This window comes from Pteropus alecto, unplaced genomic scaffold, assembly GCF_000325575.1.
Source record: "Pteropus alecto unplaced genomic scaffold, ASM32557v1 scaffold190, whole genome shotgun sequence".
NCBI lineage: Eukaryota > Metazoa > Chordata > Mammalia > Chiroptera > Pteropodidae > Pteropus > Pteropus alecto.
The window spans coordinates 1,119,497-1,139,095 of NW_006430462.1; the positions used below are offsets into that span (position 1 = coordinate 1,119,497).

At 46.7% G+C, this 19,599-nt stretch overlaps 1 protein-coding gene across 1 annotated transcript in view; it reads left to right on the forward strand.

Moving 5' to 3' along the window:
- SEZ6L (seizure related 6 homolog like) overlaps positions 1-19,599 on the forward strand; it is a 64,291-nt gene that overhangs the window by 15,812 nt on the left and 28,880 nt on the right. Inside the window, exon 8 of the mRNA XM_015590554.1 lies at positions 1,259-1,397. Within this exon, the coding sequence (XP_015446040.1) occupies positions 1,259-1,397 (139 nt within the window). The remainder of the gene's footprint in view (positions 1-1,258; positions 1,398-19,599) is intronic.

The window sequence follows — 19,599 nt, forward strand, 5'->3', positions numbered from 1 at the left end:
TTTTAAAACGTGCCCCTTCCTCCAGGCACAGGACCAATAGGGCACAGCTTAGTGAAAAGATTCCTGCCTAGATTTGAGTTACTCTGTACCTCCTTTGCTGTGCATTCTTGTTCAGGGCACCACTCACCCAACAACACAAGGCAGTCTCGAGCCTGATTAATAATAATAATGATGATAGTTGTTAACAGGAGTGCAAAAACTGTGTTACAGGCACTCTGCCAAGGGCTATGTGCACATTATCTGATTTTATCCTCACTACGCCCTTACTATTGAGCCCATTTATAGAGGAAAAAGAAGCTGGGAAATGACCTGCCTAAGGATGTAATGAAGGTAATTGACAAAGGCGGGAATGGAACTTAGGTCTCTCCGTTCTCAGAAACTTATACTCTGAGTCCCTGGACAGTGTCGACTGTGTAGAACCCTCACCTATATGGGCCCCCAGTGCCCTGCTCTCCCCATTTCCCCACGTTCAAGGCCACCAAGGCTCCCCAAGCCTGGATCGCTGTGGGGCATGGGAATAATGAAGAGAACACTTGCTCCTGGCAGCCGCCACCTGGATGGTGGTTGGCGTGAAATCACAGCCTCTCTGTGGTGAAAGATTGATCTCTGTATTAAATGTGCTGGTTTAACAGAGCGGAATTTATTGGTGCTTTGGCCTCTGCCATGTTGAAAACTTTCCAAAGCGGTAAACAGAGTGGAATTTAAAGGGCCAGGTGCCAGCCGCAGCCACATCTATACTTCCAGTTCAGAGCTGGGGTCTTTCACAGTTATGTTAACTAATAATTGCTGAGCACTTACCTTGTGCGAGGCACTGTGCTGCATTTGACACCCATGAGCTCAGTTAAGCTTCAGAATCACTCAAATGAAATCAGGAGGGGTGTCACTCCAGCTTTGCAGAGAAAGGAAACCGAGGCTTCAAGAAATTACATGCCTTGACACAGAGCCAGTTGGTGGCAGCGGCAAGACTAGAACCCAGGTCTACCTGACTCAGCCACTACTCACCCGGCAGGGAGCAGGGCTGTTGATTCAGCTTTGAGCTCTGTCCTTGGTCCTGAAAGTACTATAGCTCCACATTCATTGACCCTCAGCTGAAGGAGGCAGGTGGCCATCCTTAATTGAATCATCCTACACATGTATGGACTGCCTGAGGTGAAAGCATCTTCTACCGTGACTGTAAGACTTCATAGCCCACACTCTTAACTGTTATGCCATATTGTCTTCCTTATAAATAAAGCGTGTCTGTCTGTGTCTTTTACAGCCATGTGTGGTGGGGAGCTCTCTGCTGTGGCTGGGGTGGTGCTGTCCCCAAACTGGCCAGAGCCCTATGTGGAAGGTGAAGATTGTATCTGGAAGATCCACGTAGGGGAGGAGAAACGGATCTTCTTAGATATCCAATTGTGAGTGTTTCTCGGTGAACCCCCAACCCAGCCAGATTGGAGAAGAAACTGGTCATGCTTTATTTTTTCCTCCAATATTAAATAAGCATCTACTATGTGTCAGGAGCCGTGCAAAGAACTGGGAGCCCAACAGTGAAGGAGACAACATTATACACACAAAGAGAAAGTCTCTATGCTTAGGAAATTCTGTCTACTAAAAAAGCAGGCATTAAATGAGGAAATGCACCAATAATTGCATACTGTGTATTTGATAAGTGATGTAAGGAATGGTGCATGGTGCTATGGGATTCTACAATGGGGATACAATATAAAGAGGAAAGTCAAAGAAGTCTTTCCCGGGAATCTAAAAGATAAGTTGGAGTGAATGCACCCAAAAGGAACAGAATATGCAAAGGCCCTGTGAAAAGAGCAAGCACAGCAATTTTAAAGGATTGATGGGCCAGTGTGACAGAAGGAAGAGGGCAGTGTAATGTGTACTCTCCGTACTGCAGTAGTTTGTTTCCTATCTGTCTCTCTCAACTACCCCAGAAGGTCCTTGCAGTCAGGGCCTGCTCTGATTTAGCTCTATTCCAGGGTCTAACACAGAGCCTGACACATAGTAGGTGCTAAATGAAGAAATACTATCATGAATGGACTTACTGGCTGTGTGGCTGTTTTCTATACTCATTGGGGTTAGCTATTAGACGCCCCATCCAGAACTTTTCCCCACCAACTCCCCAGGGATCGGGGCACTTATAAAGTCTGGGGCAATGCCTACTCTGGACCAGATGCAAAAGTGATTGCTCTCAACATGTATATCTTAGGTAATTCTCACACAAAAAGACCCTGCCTGGTAAAGTAATTATCCCATCCTCTAGATTAGGAACACCCAGCTAGCAAGTAGCAGAGGTGAAATTTGAATCCAGGCTGCGTGACTGCTCATTCATGCTCTTTCCACTGTCTCACATGAGAAAGAGTTGAGAAGGGAACAAGGATGGCTGCTGGTGTCTGGAGAAGCAGAAGAAAGGCTTTCCTGGCAGACTCAGACACGGCGACTGGCTGGGGAGTAGAGGGGATGCCAAGTGCAGAGGAGCCTTTCTGGATGTGGCAATGATCTCTGGGGTTCAGTTCTCCCCTCAAGCCCCTCAATAGGCTGGGAAGCAGAACTCAGTGGCTGTCTGGCTCTACAGAGGAAACTTTCAAGAGAAGAGGGAAATTATTTGTGAAATTTTGAGTGACTGTCTTTTGAGGCTGTCCCTTAGAGACAGTGGAATGTCCTTAGAGGTTGTCCCAGGACCTCCTATTCCAGTTGAGCAAAAAGATTTACAGAACCTAAACAGTTGCCTCTTGTGAACTTGGGGCCAGGCCAGCCTGGGTCAGAATTCCATCTCCTCTACCATGCGACTTTGGGTCTCTCTCTGGGCCCTGTTTTTTCTCATCTGTAGTAAGGGCCTTGGGACATTAGTGTTTCTGTGGCTACTGGGGGCAAGTTTCAAGCATCCCTTGCCCATCGCCTCACTCACTCTTTTGCCCCCCTTTCTCCCATTCTCATCTCTCTGACTTTTAGAATCTGTAATAAAGTGTCTATTTATTCAAGACATAATTTTTGAGTGTCTACTATAAGCCAAGTATAGCTTTAGGCACTGGAAAGGCTCTGATAGTTGTCCCTTCTGCAGTAAAGTTTATATTGGAAGAGAGTGGATTGAATGGTCTCTATTAACTCTGAAAAAAAATAGCTGTGCACCTACTGCGTGCAAACTCTAGGCTTGGTACTGGAGGTGCAGTTGTGAGAAAAGTGGAACAGTTTTTCACTGTCTAGTGGGTGAGGCAGAAAGAAATTATATGCAGTGTAATAAGGGCAATGATATGAGGAGGACGGGCAGCTGAGGGACCCTGAGTGAAATCAAGGAGGGCTTCCAAGAGGAAGTGACTACTAATCTGGAATGAAAGAGAAGGTAGGTAAGTGATGAGGAAAAAGGAAGTGTCCTAGTCAGTGAGAATAGAATGTGCAAACCCTGGAAATGAGAGAGAAGGTGGACCACTTAGTTACTTAAAGGAACTTCAATGTGGCTGGAGCATGGAGGTTGGGTAGGGGTTACAGAGGCAGAGAGTCCAAGGGAGGCCCTAAGGTCTCCTTAGCCGAAGCTTCAGAGAATTTCATTCTAAAGCCGATTTCTCTAGGAAAACCTCTGTGGCTCCCCAGTGCTATCATGATTAAGATAAATTTATGGTCCTGGTTTAAGAGCTCCCTCCCAGAAGTTACTGGGCAAATCATCTCAGTCTTCAGCCAGGAGAAGGTGAAATCAGCTCCCAATTCCCTGACTTCTCTTGCAAAGGTCCCCTCCAGCTCCACTCCACAAGACAGTGTCTGCGGTCCCCTCCCTTCTGCTGGGTTCAGCCATCCTGTCCTCACAGTGCACCTCCCAGAAAGATGGTCTGGCTTCACCCAGATTGGCCTATGTCTCCCCTTGGTGTCAGAGGCCTGGATAAGGAAACGAGAAAATGGGAAACCTGCTTTCATCCCCTCCAGGCATCAAATATTCAATTAACCTTCAGCTTGACACCAAATGGGCTTTTATTTTCACAGCAAAGCCCTCAGTGAGGCAGCGGATGCAGGAACATGAAGCAGTTAAAGCGGAAACCCTTTCCCAAAGCCAGGCACCACTGGCATTAGCACCAGGAAGGGAGCAGACTTTCTCTCTTACGGTCATCTTGGCACCCCTAGATGTGAGCGTTGACTAAAAGAGAGGACCCTTAGCTTCCTTCTTCCATGCCCTGACAATGATTCCTGAGCAACCCTGGACCCACCATCTAGCCTCTCTGGGCTTCACATTCTTTCTCTGCAAAGTAATGTGTTGCCTCAAGACAACAGGATGCAAACTCAGACTTTTACAGGGCCAGGCTAGCAATGTCAAATGGGGATTTGGAGCTGGTATTGTCCATTCTACCAGCTGCACAGGCAAAACAAAACTTGGAGATATTCTAGACCAGTGGAAAGCTGGTAAATGTTCAATCACTGGCTTTCTTGGCAAGTAGGTGAGTGGGGAGCAACACCCTGATTTGTAGCCTTTGCCAATTTCCATTGTTTAAATATGCCCATGATGGAATATGCCAACAGGCTCGCCAAATGCCTGGATGATTAATATCGGCTCATATGACCCAGCACACTCACTATGAACTGCATTCTTCTCTTTCTTTCATGCCCCGTACCCAAGCTTTTTATACATCCTGGCGGTTCTACTCAAGAGTCAAAATATGCCCAAAGTCCAAGCACCTCTGACACCTCCACTGCCCCTGCCACTGTCCAAGCCACCACCATCTCATCTCAGCATTGTCACAGCAGCCCTCTCACTTTTGTCCCCTTTGAGGCTATTTTTAACCCAGCACCCTGAGTCATCCCATGACAACCTAAAGCAGATCACGTCATGCTCTGCTCAAAACCTGACAGTAGCTCCATATACTATCCATGGTCAAAGCCAAAGCTCTTACCAAGGGCCTTCTGTGATCCAGCCGTGGTTCCTTTTCCCACTTCATTTCTTCCCGCTCTCCTCCTCGCTTTCTCCATTTGGCCACAATGGCTTCCTTGCTGTCCCACAAGCGTACCTCAGGGCCTTTGCACTGGCTCTTTTTGCTCTGCACTGATATCTGCATAGCTCTGCTCTCACGGACTCCTGCAGGTCTCTGCCCACAGACCACCACCTCTGAGAGGCTCCCCAGCTCCCCTTACTTAAATTAGCATCCCTGTCTCTCTCGATACTCTTACCTGGCTTCACTTTCCTCACTCAGCATACGGCACGTGGTCATATTTGTTGAAGCATTTCCACCTGCACCTCCTCCACTTACGATGTCCACAAACACCTCCATGAGAACAGAGGGTGTTTTTTGTTTGTTCGTTTGTTTGATTCGCTGCTGTAACCCCTAGATGTAGATGAGTGCCTGGCCCTTAGTAGGTGCTCAACAAATAAGAGTCAGTGAAATAAAGGCAACTCATCATGGTCACATGGCCATGAAATTTCAAAACCAGAATGTGAATTCAAATTCCCATCCAGCTGGCTATGATGCACAAGGAGGGGAAAAAAAGTCAAAAAAAAAAAATACGGGAAAAGCCTCTGGGGATATGGCCTCCATTGATCAATAAACACACCTGAATTATATCACAAGCAACCTGGTTAAGAAATAATATTTTGGCTAAAAATTATCAAGCAAATTAACAGTAGTGAGAAGACCCCTAAAAGAAAGTTTTATATAGTATCAAAGGGTTTGCCATCACAGACTTAGAATTAGACTCTAGAGTGGGAGGACTTCAGAGGTCCCCCAACACAATGATGCTCAAATCCACTGGTAGAGTTTGGGGACTGAGTGGGATAGGCTTTGGGGAGATTATCTTCTGGATAATCTGGACACCAGATGCTAAGCCAAAGGTGAAGATGATGGTGGAATCACAGACAGGCTTCAAGATGGGGCCAGTGAGGAGGACATTATCTCCCCAAGGCAGCTTTCCCTCCCTCCATGAGCCACATAGCCAGCATCATCCCAGGGCCTTAGGATTTGAAGGGACATCAAAATAGATTCAGTCCAGTTTCAGTCACCATGGACATGTTGTGAAGACTGTGATTTTTGTCATCGACCAAGTTCAGTTTGCTTCCACACACGCTGATCGAGAGCCCACAGTGAACAGGGCACTGTGGCTGGGCTCTGGCCACAAACAAGACAGATGCAGGGAGCTCGTGTCATAAGCTGACATGGCACAAGGCAAGAGGAGATACAGAGGCTCTAAGAGCCTCGGATGAGGAAGGTGAAAAAGCTTTTCTGAGAAAGCAGTATCTAAGTCAGTGGTTCTCAAATGGGACAGTTTTGCCCCCAGGGGACACTCAGCATTTCTGGTCATCACATTTGGTAGAGAGGGCGTGCTACTGGGATCTAATGGGGAGATTCAGGGATGCTGCTAAACATTCTGCAATGCACAGGACAGCCCCCCACCACAAAGAATTAGCTGATCCTAAAATGTCAATACTGCCAAACTAGAGAAAACCTCATCTATGCTGAGACCTGAAAGACAGATAGAAGATGCACAAAGATGGAGAGCAACAGTGTTTCAGCAAAAAGGAACAGCATATGCTAAGGTTCAGAGGCAGGAAAGCCCAACTGTCTCCTCATTTGTCCATAATATCGAATATATGCTAAGCATGTAACGCATCCTAGCGGTTCACATCTCAGGCACCTTCACAACAAGCACATGCAGTGGCTTCTATTATTACCTCTGTTTTATGGATGAGTAAACTGAGGCTCCAAAATGTGGAAGAGCGACCACGATCACGTGGCTGGGAACTGGCAGAGCTAGGATTCAAACCCTGCTTGCGGTGTCTCCAGGGTCTGGGATCCTCACCAGCACTTGAAAGGAGCTGAAGGGAGCCCTGTGTATTCGGAGCTTAGCTATGCAGGAGGGGCGGCATCAATGAGTAAAGATCGCCAGGCAGCAGAGGAATCAGGCTGGGCCTTGAGACAGCATTGGGGAATCTGAACTTTCCCAAACTGGGTAGCCGTTAATAGGATTAAAGCTTTGCAAAAAGAAGCCGAGGCCTGCAGTTACCAGCCCGAGGCTTTCTCTGGCAAACTCTGGCACACTCTTGGCAGAGTGGCATCTGGACTTGGCACCTCTTTCCCCCGACAGAGGGAGTGAAAATAGCATCTCACCAGCAAGGGTTACATGAGGCCCAAGAGCTGCTGAGTTTAATTTATCTTGCTTGGTTTCCGCTGACAGTTTTAGTAAACCAATTTGAGTTTGATAGTAAAAATAATTCTGTCCTCAGGGCCCCTCAGCCCTGCCTAAGTGTTTGCAATTGTTATTCATCACAGTGGCGGGGAGGAAGGCATTTGCACTGCAGACTGAGCTGGGTAGGTGGCCCATAGTAGGCACAGAGCAGTGTTTGCTGAGTCATGAGGATACAGCCACATGTGCAGGGCGAGTGGGGCCTTTTTTCTCCCTCACCTACTGGGCAGGTCTGTTGATGCTGTGGGCACTGAAGATAACTGTTCTAACTAGTCACCATATATGAGGGACCTACTATGTGCTGGGTCCTGATTTGCATAGTTTATATCCATGAGCAATAATGAACATGAACATTATTATGTAGAGATAATAATTACATAATTTAGAGCTAATGTGAGTAGAGATAATTACAGAGGGGTGATTACCCAAATTAGAAATAATGTATGCAAAGCACATCACATGGGGTCTAGTGCGTAGTTTGGCGCTTCATGAATGGAGATTATGATTACCAAAAATCCTTATAAGACAGATATTATCGTCATAACTTTATGGCTTTGGAAATGACAGCACAGAGAGGTTAAGTGGCTTCCTCAGGTCACACAGCCAGTGATGGACAGAGCCAGGGTTTACACACCACTTTCAGTGACTTAAACAGCCTTTTGGGGAACCAGCTGTATGTCTCAGGGATGAAGCAGATTGGCTTCCATGCCTCCAGCAACTCAAAGTTCAGAAAGGGAAGTAAGGCCATAAAGAGACAACCTGGTGAGATGCAGGCTAAGTGCTGTGGATGGCAGTGAAGGGGGTGGAGAGGTTGTGGGTGCCGGATTTAACTCTGTGAGTTGTGGAAATGTCACAGAGAGGATGACATCCAAGCAGAATCTTTGAAGAATGTCAGTTGGCCAAGCTGTAATGGGGGAAGGGCTTTCCAGGAGGGGCTCAAGTGAGCAAAGGATTCAAGCAAGTGAAAACAATGACCATTAGGCACCAAATGGATGCCTGGAATTGCAGCATTGATTAAGACCATCCACCTTGCACTGTTGTTGTTGGAGGGGGGAAGGAGGTGCATAATTTTAAAATGAGTCAGAATCCCCCTGGCCAGAACCTCCCAGCTCCATCAGGAATCTGCCACTTACTTTAAAACACAACTGAGCGTGCAACTTTTAAATCCTTAAGGATGTGTTAAGTCTGTCTGTCTGTCTGTCTGTCTGTCTGTCTCTCTCTCTCTCTCCCTCCCTCCCCCTCACACACACCACACACACACACACACACACACACACACACACACACACACACACACAGAGTAAAGCATAGAAAGGAGAATAAAAGAACTAAGGAATTATTGGTGAAGGCATCATTGAATGGAAGAGCTAGGAAAGGCCCAGAGAGGGGAAGTAACTTACTGAGCATCACACAGCAAGGCAGAGTCAGGACCAAAATGACAACCTGAGTTTGGCTGCAAGAGCTGAGCACAGAGGCCACAACCTTGAAAATGCCATAGGGCGGAGGAGACACAAAAGCTTCTAGAGTCAAAAAGAGTTGCATTTGAATCCTGACTCCCCTGCTCACTAGCTCTGTGGACTTGTTGAAGGTGGTGATAGCCGCTTCACAATGGGATACTTTGTTCTCTTTATCCTCAGTGCCTGGCACATAGTAAGTAGTCAATAAATATCTGTTGGATTTTTTTTTAAATATCTGTTGAATTTTTAAAAGAGAGAGATGATGAGTGTGTAAGGTAATTAAATCATGTGTAAAGTTCTTAGTAAGGTTTCTGGCATACGATAGGCAAGTAACCACGACTAACACTGTTTTCACCCCTTTATATGCCAGATTTTACGCTAAACAGCGTGCGTTATTTCGTGGATGATGATGGCCATCATTATCATCATCATCAAAATCAATGTCTAACATTCATTGAGTGCTTGCTATTTGCTAGTTACTAAGTGCTTTACCCACATAGTCATTTTACTCTTCTGAAGAAACCTACATGATCTCACTATGACTATTCCCTTTTTACAGATAAGGAAACAGGCTCGGAAAGGTGAAGTCACTTGCCCAAGGTTACACAGCTAAGAAGAGGCCGGGTCAGGATTCAAACCCATGTCTCTGGGGCCAAAGCCAGTGTTATACTGCCCGATGAATGGTAGTGAGGTGCTCCATAAGGGAGAAAGCCCTAGCCCCGTCTTACAGAAGAAGAAACTGAGGCTCAGAGTGGTACACCCTCCCCCCACTTCCTGAGCACCTATTGCAAATATACATACTAAGCTCCAGCTTGCCTCCCCTGGTTCCACTGCAAAGCCCAGCCCCAAATCTCTCCCTATTTATGGGCCCCAGAACAGTTCTCTAACCAAGAAATAAAAAGACCTAATAACAAACCCCAATGACCATATGATTGATAGCTGCAGAATATTTCTCTTTAGCTGCTGCCAACTTGCTTTGTGCTAAGTTAATTCCAAGCCCTAAAAATTAAATGCCTTGTCCAGAGGCACTTCAGTCCTTCAGAGATATAGCTATGTCAGGCTGCAAAAATTCAGCTTGAGAGCCAAACAAGGAGGGTGAGTCGAGGGTAGCATTGGCCCCAGGAACACAGATTTCCAGACACCAGCAGAAATTTGGGGATGAATGGCCATGATAGAAATAAAAACATTCCAGTCCACTAGTGGAGGGAGATGGAATTTCCCCAGAGCCAAAAGTTCCAAGGAATTCAAGAAGGAACGACCAAGTTCATAGAACCCAAATATCATCATGTTGCAGATGAGGAAACTGAGGGCCAGAGATGAGAAGAGATTGCCCCAGACCACTCAGTCAGTCAGCTATGGCTGCATAACAAATTACCCCCAAACTCAGTGGCACAAAATAGCAAGCTTGTAGCATTCATTGCTCGCAAGTCTACAGGTCAGTGAGGTGGTTTTTCCGGACTCAGCTGGCTCATTCATGTGTCTGTGGGCAGCTATGGGTTGGGTAGGTGGCTTTGCTAATCGTGGCTGACTTTTCTCATGTATTTGGGGTAAATTGGTGTTGCACAGTCTAGGCAAGCCTCGACTGGGATGGTTCATCTCGGCTGCACGTGTCTCTCATTCCACAACAGCTAACTCGGGCTCCTTCCCATGGGGACTAGCTAGGGTTCCAAAACAATGAGCAGTAGCACTCCTGAGCCTAGACTAGAAATTGACGTGGCATCTTGTCTGCCATATCCTATGGCAAGTCACAAAGCAAGAACCAGCCCAGATTCAAAGGGTAGAGAAACAGACTTCCTTTCTTGATGGCAGATACTTTGAAGCCTCATTGCAAAGGGTGTGGACACAGAGAGGGGCGAAGCTTTGAATCCATTTTTGTACTTAAGCTACCACAGCCAGAGAATAGTGAGACTCAGAACTCAGGTCTCCCAACTTTAGTCCAAAGCTCCAAATAACATCACTGTGTACAGTGACCCTCTGGGTGGCCGTGTTATCCTCATTTTACAGATGAAGAAATAGAGGCTCAGAGAGATGAGGTAACTTGCCTATGATCCCCCTGCTAGGAAGTGAAGCAGACAAGATTTTTATTTAAGACTTGATGCCTGGCATTTAGAAGGCTCGGAAAATGTACCCTTCTCTACATGATGCTTCAAACATGTGGAAGGACACTCTGGAAAGATCCGAATTTTCTCAGAAAGAGGAAAAGGCCTTTCTTTGCTTATGGGAGGAATTCTTGGGTTCAAGTCCCAACTCTTCCACTTATTGGCCATGTGACCTTGGATAAGTCACTTCACTTCTCTGAGCCTCAGTTTTCTACCAGTAAAATGAGGACGGTAACAGCACCTACCTCTTCGAGTTTCTGAGAGGATGAAACATTTGGCAAGGGCCCAACATGCGATACACACTCGATAATTTAATTGGCAGCTCTGGTGGTGATGATGAATTCTTTCCATGGTGTGTGCACAAACTGAGCTTCATTAGGGAAACACACACACGCACACACACACACACACACACACACACACACACACACACACACACCATGCATGTACAAAAGTTGAGCTTGGGGGTTGGATGTGAGAGTCAGGAATGCAGTGGGTTACATTCCCAGAGTGCTACCCCAGGATCCCACCTAACTTCTTATGCCCCTTCCCACAGTGGGCAAGGAATTGTCACGGTCGGTGGCAAGTCGGACACACAAGTTCCAGGATAGGTCCTCCCCCCACGCTCCCGTTTCCTGCTCCCCGGCCATGCCAGGCTCTTCCCAGCCTCAGCGATTGCAAGAGCGTCTGAGGGAGGGCATCTGCGCCCCATCTCGAGCTGGCACGTTGCCTTGCTGGAGCACGCGGGGGAGCCCAAGGCGTTCGGATGGAATTAGATGTGACATCCCAGGGAGCCACGACTGCTGCTTAATGAATCCCTGACATGCAGTGGCCTCACGCACTTACTTCTTGGCAGGTGTTTATTGAGGGTACACTGTGTAGCTGGTGTCGCATTAGACCTTCCAAGGCCAGGAGATAACAGGAACATCATGGACTGAGCCCTTACTGCGTGCCAAACTCGGCTCTGAGCACAGTACCACTGTTAACTTATTCCAGCATCCAAACAACCAGTGGGTTCACACGGTCATGTTCCCCATGCCACAGATGAGGACAGAGATGCTCAGAGGGGTTCAGTGGCTCGGCAGCTAGAGGTAGGGGTGCCAGGGTTCAGACCTGGCTGTTGGATGCTGAGTCACGCCCTATATCACCTCTCAACCATGCCACACAAAGTGGAACCCACATGATGCTGATGGCAGCCAGCCTCCCTTGAGAGCTCTGAACAGGCTGGCAGCATGGGCAGACCTGCGGTTTAGACAGCACACCCTGGCAGGAGGCACGGGCCAGAGGGAGGAGTCAGGAATAGAGGCAGGTGGCAGAGGCCCCGACTGTGGTCCTGTGATGGCTGTGACCCCAGGAAGTCCTGCACTTGTCTGGTGCCTCCCACGGAGAGCCAGGGTGAGTCCTCCAGGTTCCATCCAGACAGTTGGGATTTTGCCTTCAGGACAAGTCTCACACAGAGCCCACACTCCCGACCCTGGGCTTAGGTGGAGTCATTTGACAGCTCGGATGAGCCACAACAAGGCTTTACAAAGTGACGCCTTCAAGAGGATGTGTCATGTTGGGGATTCAGAATGACAGGAAACACACATCCAGCAGCTGTCAGCTCCTGCTAGGGTGGGCTCCCTAAGGTCTCCCTCCAGCAATGCACAGCCCTGGGCTCACCTTCCTCTGCACTTCTGCATGTGTGTACACACACACACACCACATACGCCAATGCCTACAACACACAGTATACCACATAAAACACACGCACTATACCATGTATACCAATAATAACTATATACAACATACATAATCATGCATATACCACATACCACACATACATACCTCACACCACACACCTTACGTGCACACCGACAACAATGCAAACAATACCATAACATACACATCATGCCACACATGCCAACAACAAACCACACACAACACACACGTCATATGCCACTCACACCCTGCACACACACATCACACATACTATACCATACACAGTGCACATCCAGCACCACATGCACACACACCACACACACACGTCATATACCACACAACACACATACACATACACACGCACCACAAATCCCAATCCACCCTTAATTTTGCTTTGTTTTAATTATGCTTGGATTATGCTCTCCCTCAAGGTCAGTTCTTATACCTTAACTCAGAGATACTAGAATGAAGAAGTCTTCATGCCCCGACCACTAATTTTATAAATTTGGGGGAAAACATCTCAAAAGAAGAAGAGGTGTAGACATCTCCACATAGAAAGTCATGGGAGGACCACAGAGTTTGACCGTGGTCACCCTTGGGTCCAGGAAACCCAGACTTCACCAAACTATATATCTGAATCCTCATATTCCCAAATCAATCCCTGAATTCCTATCAAATGAGGAAGTGGGAAAAATGTGGGGTCCCACCTTCTGAATGGAAGGAAAGCATGAAATAGTTTGGCCATGGCTACTGGTAAATAACTTTTTTTACAGTTCACGGATTCTGAGATTTTCATCTGGGGACAGTGAGGCCCAGGCTGGGCAAGCAACTTGTCTGTCATCACAGCAAAGAAGTCACAGAAGGGGTGGCCTCTCACCGAGATCTCCCGACACCAGATTTCGTTGCCACACCACCCTGCCACACCCCCCTCACCTCTTAGCAGACCATATAGCTCATTATAAATTTTTTTTAAGATGAAAGATGCTCTTTTAATTGAATTCCTGGTACTAATTATGTTATATACAGTTCTCAACAATATTACCCCCATTTTACAGGTGAGGATGCTAAGGCTCAGAGAGGTTAAGCTGCTTTCTCAAGATCACCCAGCTAGGAACCAGCAAAGCTAGGATTTAAGCCCAGAGCCCATTATCTTAGCACCGCTTGTGAAGATAGAGCGAAACACCAGAGTAATTGAGGACTGATTTCTTTGTAGACAAAGCAGCCAGAAGCTGTGGAGTTTCCCCGGTTCTCAGTGCGTGGTCTATAATGTCATGTCATTGACCTTGACGAAGCTTTGCCTGCCGTGTTCTGAGATGGCTCGGTCCAGGGACATGGAAATGAGAAGCAGCTCAGCCTACGGGGTGGTCCCAGAGGAAAGTCATGTCCGGCGCAGGGGGTCACTTTCTTCTTCTCTTTCACTTTGGAGATGGGAGGGGAATTGACTGAGAAGGGTAGGAAGGTGGAAGGAAAGGAGTAACCAAGAGAGAAGAAAGGCAGTAGAGAACGGGGGCTGGGTCTCATCCACGCTGTCACCTCAGAAGAGTGGTTTTCAGTCCCTGCGACCGGGCCACATCCTGGAAAGCTTTAAGTGACACTGACAGCTGGGTTCTACCCTGGAGATGCCGACAGTCTCATTGGTCTGGGGTGTGGCCTGGGCATCACCATCCGGCGTTTTTAAATCTCTCCGGCAATTTGTAGTCAGGACTGAGAACCGCTGAGCAAGGATTGGCTTCTGAGTGTGATACAGACGAGTACTTGGTGACTCTCTGGGGAGAAGAAGGAAGGAAGGAAGAGAAGGAGGGGAAAAGGAAAAGGGGAAGAATGAAAGAAATAAGAAAACAGGTCATGTTTTATGCGTTCAGGTCCTTTTAGAGAGCCGAAGAGATTGGTTTTCTGTGTCCTCCCTGGCGTTGACATGCTTTCTTGTGCTGTCTGCCATTTTATCAAATTAAATTGAAACCGAATTAGCACTGGACCAAAAGGCCCCTCGGCAGTTCCTTGGTGCTGAGGAGTGTTTGGTGCTGGCTGCGTGGCATCGTGAAGGAGCAGAGGCCTTGGGGTCTGGGCCTTTCTGGGCTCAGTTTACTCCTCTGTCCAATAGGATTAATAACCTTTTGTTTAACCACCTCAGTGTGTGATTGAGGGAATTCGATGAGAAAATGGACACAAAGGAACTATAACAGGCCTTTTTGTTAATAGCCTTCCGGAAAAACATATGTGTTTTATAAAAGTTGTATTGCACATACGACTGCATTTATGGGGCTTTGGTTCTCTTTTATGCCTTTTTAAAATCCTGTGATGTATTTAATCACCATTTCTACTGTCCCGTGGAGATCCTGTCTTATTTGCAAGATAGAGTTTCCTTAGGAAAGACATTTAAATCCCTCTAAGCCTCAGTTTGCTCATCCGGAAAACAGATAGATTCACCATAATTCATTCATGTTCCAAGCCCTGCGCTGCACTTCAGGAATACAGGGGTGAAGAGCATGTGACTTTGGGGAGCTTGCAGCCCCGTGTGGAAACTGACGCAGGCAAGTAGAGTCCTGTGGCTTGGTGCTGAGGTTGTCTTCCAGCTACTTAGGTTTGAATTCTGGCTCTTTGTGTGACCAGCTTTTGAGCTTCAGAAAGTTTCGTCACCTCTGGGTACCTCAGTTTTCTTATCTGTGAAATGAGTGACAATAATAGTACTTACAGTGTTTGAGAATAAAATGAAATGGTGCATACGAAGTGCTTAGAACAGCTCCTGGCATGTAGGATGCCTTATAGAGAACTCGCCTCATTATTACACGGCTGTAAATGCAGGGTGGTGTAGGGAGCACAGAGGGACCTTGAGCAATTAGTAAAATGTCATCAAGCAGAGAGGTGAGGAGAGGCAATCCAGGGAGAGGGACCAGCATGGGCTAAAAGCAGGTCTAGAGGCTATGAAGGGTCTGGGACAGTGGTACTCAACCTTTTTGGCACCAGAGACTGGTGCTCCTATAAGAATCTAATGCCTGATGACCTGAGGTGGAGCTGAGGCGGTGATGCTAGCACTGGGGAGTGAATGCAAATACAGATGCAGCTTCTCTCGCTCCCCTGCCACTCACCTCCTGCTGTGCGGCCCAGTTCCTAACAGGTCATGGACTGGTACTGGTCCACAGCCTAGGAGTTGGGGACCCCTAGTCTGGGGTACAAAGTTGTTTGAGACAGCAAAAATGGGCGGGGGCCTGACTGTGGACCACCTAGAAGTCCTGGACGGCTGAGAAACTGGATTTTATTCTGTGAGCTAATTTTTGCTATTTCCTCAGTCCAGTTTCTATTACCAGCTACTTTTTCCCCTTTAAAGTGCATATAAAATGGCTTGCCTTTTTCACTTGGCTTACTCTAAGCAAAATGATGTCCATGAAATTAAAAGTTTGATGTGCAAACCACATATTTATATATTTTTATAAGTCACATTTAAATAAATTCATAACCATTAGACATTTTCAAACATGTTTGTGTACCTAAAATCGTCGTGCGAACACCACTGGGCAAAGCCCTTTAAAGTCCAGATTTCTAGGCAAAGGTCAGATGTTGGTTTAGAAAGAAAGAAAAGCAAGGTGGCTTGGTCATCGTTTCTTTCTACACCCTCTGTGGGATATTAACTCCAGATCCTTAGTTACAAAGCTCACCTACCACCGTCTCTGCATATCCAGGCCCCTGATTAGTTGGGGTAAAGATGGGGGTGCCCGCTGCAGGGGTACTAGCAGCCCATACCATATTTAGGCATACACCACCCTCTAGTGGCCAAGCGAAGAATTGCTTCATCAGAAAAAAGGTTGCTAATTTTTCAAATTCAAATTTGCATTCTATCCTCACCTCTTTGGCTCTCCAGACCCTAGCGGAAAGCAATAATGATGGTCCCTCAGGCTGTTTTTATCCTTTTTGAAGCAGTAATACATTCACATGATTCAAAATCCGAGGGTGCAAAAGGGTCGGCTGTGAAAATTGTTTCCTACCTTTCACCAGCAAACAGCTCTCTCTCTTGTTCCCCTCTCTTGAGGCAACCACTAGAACTAGTTTCTTATGCATCCTTCCCAGACTATTTTTAAATATTTCAAAAAACACAAGAGAAATCTCATAGCTACCAAAATTAAGCCACCCAGACTAAGTAACCAGTTTAACACTGGTTTTATTACATACTCTGTTATTGATGATCAATAAAGGCAACAAAACAAAATAAATTTAATTGTTACCAAGAGCTATATGACATTTAGGAGACAAAATCATTTTAAAACAGGAAGTCTGTAGAGAGCAGGACTATTACCTTGGTAGGAAATATGTTGGAAATCGTGGGTTTAATCAAATAAACTTTAGCAATAATATCTTAAGAACAAAAGATGTTCTAAGATGGGGGGCTGCAGAGTCAAATGGGGCTTCCTCATCCTGCAGATTTTATTTGTAACTTCTTATTCACATTTTCTCATACAAGACTGAACCCAGGTACACTTGGAGACACATACCCATGGTTTTCACAGAATATCGTATAAAATAGTGGTTCATATTTCAGGCTTTGGCATCTGACAGACCTAAGTTTGAATCCTGAGTCTGACATTCATGCGACCTTGGGCAAGTGACTTCTTCTGATTGAGCCTCAGTTTCCTCATCTGTAAAATGAGGATGATTCTAAGTTTTAGTTTGTAGAGTTGTCGTCTGAGTGCCTAATACTCAAGAGGCAGCATTGTTGTTATTCAAATGCTAAATGAGGGTTTGGGGAGATCATTTCTCTGATATCCCGAGGGACCAGTGTTTTTACTGCCCTGAAACAGGGAGGAGCGCAAAGAGGACATTAGAAGTGGAGAGGCACCGGACAGCAGCCCGCAAATGGCTGCTCAGGCTCTGCAAGGGGCCACGGGATGTGCCTAGAGCAGGGTCAAGGTGGGAAAGAAGAGGAAGCTAGAACACTGCTGGTCAAGGTCATGGGTTGGCATTGGAATGGTTTAACAGGCAGGCAGAGTTATCGTGGTATCAGAGTTGATTCTGATGACCTTCCTATCTAAGGACAATGGAGAATGTAGTCAACAGGGGCCCAGGAGGTGAGTGGGAAAGAAATCATTTGAGGATGATTTAGGATAAATCAACCCCTGGGAACAAGTGCCGAAAACAGCCAGAATGAGGAGTCCTCCCTCCCAAATTGATGCAAGTAAGAGTGTATTTGGGGTCAGCACCCCAGGCAGGAATGGAGTCAGACTCACAATCCATCCTGGGCTGGCACTGATTTGCATAACACACACTCAGCACCATTCTAAGAGCTAGGGATACAGTGGTGAGTGGGACAGACATGCTCCCTGGCGTCGGGGAGCTTCTGGTCTAGTGCAGACGTGACCAGGACCATTGAAACACCAAATGCTGAGCTCCATATGAGGGGTGAGCACAGAAGGGGCTCCCAGCCCAGACTCGGAAGGAGCTCTATGCATGAGCAAACCACAGAAGGTTGACACTGAAGGATAGTAGATGTTACCCAGGTCTAGAGAGAGGAGGAAGCTATTCAGGGCGGAGGGAATGGCATGCTTCCACGTTCTTTGGAGGGACTGACAAATAATTCAGTCTGGCTGGAGTGTAAAATATTGGGTTGGAAGGGCTAGTGAGAGATGAGGCTGCAGAGAGGTGAGAGGTTGCAAAGCATAGATACACAGAGCCTTGACGCTAGAATCAAAGTTTGCACTTTACCCTGAAATGAGGTGCATTTTTTAAATTGAAATGAAATTCACACAATAGAACATTAACTATTTAACATACAATTTGGTGGTGTTTAGCATATTCACAATGTGTGTACCCAACAGTTCTATCTAGTTCCTAAGCATTTTCATATCCCCAAAGCAAACCTTGTATCTATTAAACAATCACTGTCCATCCGCCCCACCCCTGCCTCCAGCACTTGGAGCCACCAGGTTGCTTTCTGTCTCTATGGCCTTACCTGTTCTGGATATTTCTTATAAATGGAATCATATAATATGTGACCTTTTGTGTCTGGCTTTCTTTCACTTAGCATAAAGTGTTTAAGTTTCATTCGTGTTGTAGCACATATTGATACTTCCCTTTTCGTGGCTCCATAATATTCCATGGTATGTATGGACCACGTTTGGCTTATCCATTCATCTGTTGAGTGAAGGGGCCAGATTTGTGTTTCAGAAGGAGTCATATGGCTGCTGATGGGAGAGGAGTTGGGGTCAGGCAAAGATAGCGTCAGTAGGCAATGCTGTCCCACAGTCCAACTGGAAGACAGTAGAGAAAAGCTGATAGCAATGACCCAGAAGAAAGGGATGAACTGAAGTGTGGAAGACACAGAAGCAGATCTGCTGTCGGGAGCTCAAAACCCTGTGCCCATGGAAAGCCCTTCCCTCTGGCAGCTAAGACGGACTGGAGCAGGCGGAGGCTGGCCATGGGGAACTCTGTTTTCCTGAGGAATTCTCCCCGAGGGGATCCGGCTATACCCCGTCCAGTCAGAGCAAACCCACCCGCCTGCCAGCACCGCTCCATCTCCCCTTTGTTCTGGTGTCAAACCACCATCCTGATTTCTCAGCACCTCCTCGGACTGTTATCTGCCTGACATCTCACTTCATTCCTTGCAGAAAGCCTCACTCTGCCCTGTGGCCAATCTCCAATCTCTCTGCTGCGTTTCAAGTCTTTGCATTTTCCTTAGGGCTGAAAGCACTGTGTATCAGATACAGCCGGATGGGGCAAGTGAAGATTCAGGCTTCTCTTAAGACTGGGGGGGTGGGAGTGGGCTGGTAAATTACCAGCATTTGTGTATATCGTTGGGACTAGTCGATCACAAAGATGGATCAACAAGGATATAGCAGAGAGTAAATTTATTCTTTCTCCCACTGCCGTTTCATGCACATTCTCCATTTTTTGTTTATTTCTCAGGATGAAAGTGTAGCTCTCCTCGTTCTTCTGGTCATAACATAGAAAGTTCAATCTAATAATCAGATAGCTGTAAATGTTATTCATTTGAAAACTTCACCCCTCCCTGGGCAGGGCTCCTCAGGCTAGGATTTCTGTGGTGAGGAAGGGCCTGGAGGGCTTCTTCCTTCTCACAGGAAAACCTAAATTGTCAACACTGTTATGCTACGGAAGATATAACATATTGATTTTTTCTTTCTTTCTTAAGGGGTACTTGATGTGAGCAAAGCCTGCTGTGCCTGGCTGCTCTTGACTTTCCCCTCTGCTGG